We start from the raw sequence: 1,025 nt of genomic DNA, 5'->3' as shown, positions 1-1,025 counted from the left end.
CCTGCCTCAGCCTCCCAAAGTGCTGGGATTACAGGTGTGAGCCACCGCAGCTGCTGAGTGCTTCTTAAACCTGAAATTATAAGGAGAATGGTGAAGGAGGATTTGTTACAAGGATGTCCTCCTTCCTATTTTTTTATTCCTACTTTCTGGCCAGGGACCATAATGTGCAGCCTGACGGAAGTCCTGCTAAACTAAGAGTATAATGGAATTGAATATCAGTGCCATTTAGGATTTTAGGAAAAGAACTTTAAGATTTTTCACTGTTAACACAGGATATTTTTGACATCTGGTAAATCTTTTAGGGATTGATTGTGCCCAGGGGTGCAGCCCACCACCTGACAGGTGAGGGATGTGTGCTTATGCACTAAAATTTCTTAACTTGCTGCAGCACGGGTCTTTGTAAAGCCTCTGGTGCTCTTCTGTCCCCCAGAGCACTATGAAGCCCTGGTATCCCCCATCCTCGGACCTCTTTTCACCTACCTCCATATGGTAAGATAAGTCAGGAACAGGAAGCAAAGAGTACTATTAAGGCCTGTGGCCATTTTTGACCCTTGCAAGTCAGGAGCTCCTAGAAGTGTTGTCTCCTAGCCCTGCCAGACTGGCTGGGCAGAGCTTCTACCCAGACTATCCTTGCTGTAGGATCGAGCAGCCCCCAAAGAACTAAACTGATTTAATTGCCACAAGGCAGCTTCAGTTGCAGATTCTGCTCCTAACCTCCTGTTAACTGAGGAAAGGTAAAAAGAGGAATGCTTGCTCACAGACCCTTGCCAGGAATGCTAGGTCTGTTATCCTGACTCTGGAATTAAACAGGGGACTGGCTGGGAGACCCAGGAATTCTAAAATTGTTAATTCTTTCCAAGCAAAGAAGTGTTTGAGATACCACCCTCAGCATGGATGTGGGACAGGTTATAGAAACCATAGATGGTTTTGTTTTTTTTTTTTTTTTTTTTTTTGAGGCGGAGTCTCGCTCTGTCACCCAGGCTGGAGTGCAGTGGCCGGATCTCAGCTCACTGCAAGCTCTGCCT

General features: G+C 46.1%; 1 protein-coding gene across 1 annotated transcript in view; it reads left to right on the top strand.

The window, feature by feature from the left end:
- Window positions 1-1,025, top strand: part of XPO5 (exportin 5) — a 55,096-nt gene that overhangs the window by 45,564 nt on the left and 8,507 nt on the right. Inside the window, exon 24 of the mRNA XM_011986793.1 lies at window positions 392-489. Coding sequence (XP_011842183.1) covers window positions 392-489 — 98 coding nt within the window. The remainder of the gene's footprint in view (window positions 1-391; window positions 490-1,025) is intronic.

The sequence above is a fragment of the Mandrillus leucophaeus genome, unplaced genomic scaffold (genome assembly GCF_000951045.1).
Source record: "Mandrillus leucophaeus isolate KB7577 unplaced genomic scaffold, Mleu.le_1.0 Scaffold3, whole genome shotgun sequence".
NCBI classification, from domain to species: domain Eukaryota; kingdom Metazoa; phylum Chordata; class Mammalia; order Primates; family Cercopithecidae; genus Mandrillus; species Mandrillus leucophaeus.
The sequence above is the reverse complement of the archived record's forward strand: the minus strand, read 5'-3'. Positions and strand labels throughout refer to the sequence as shown.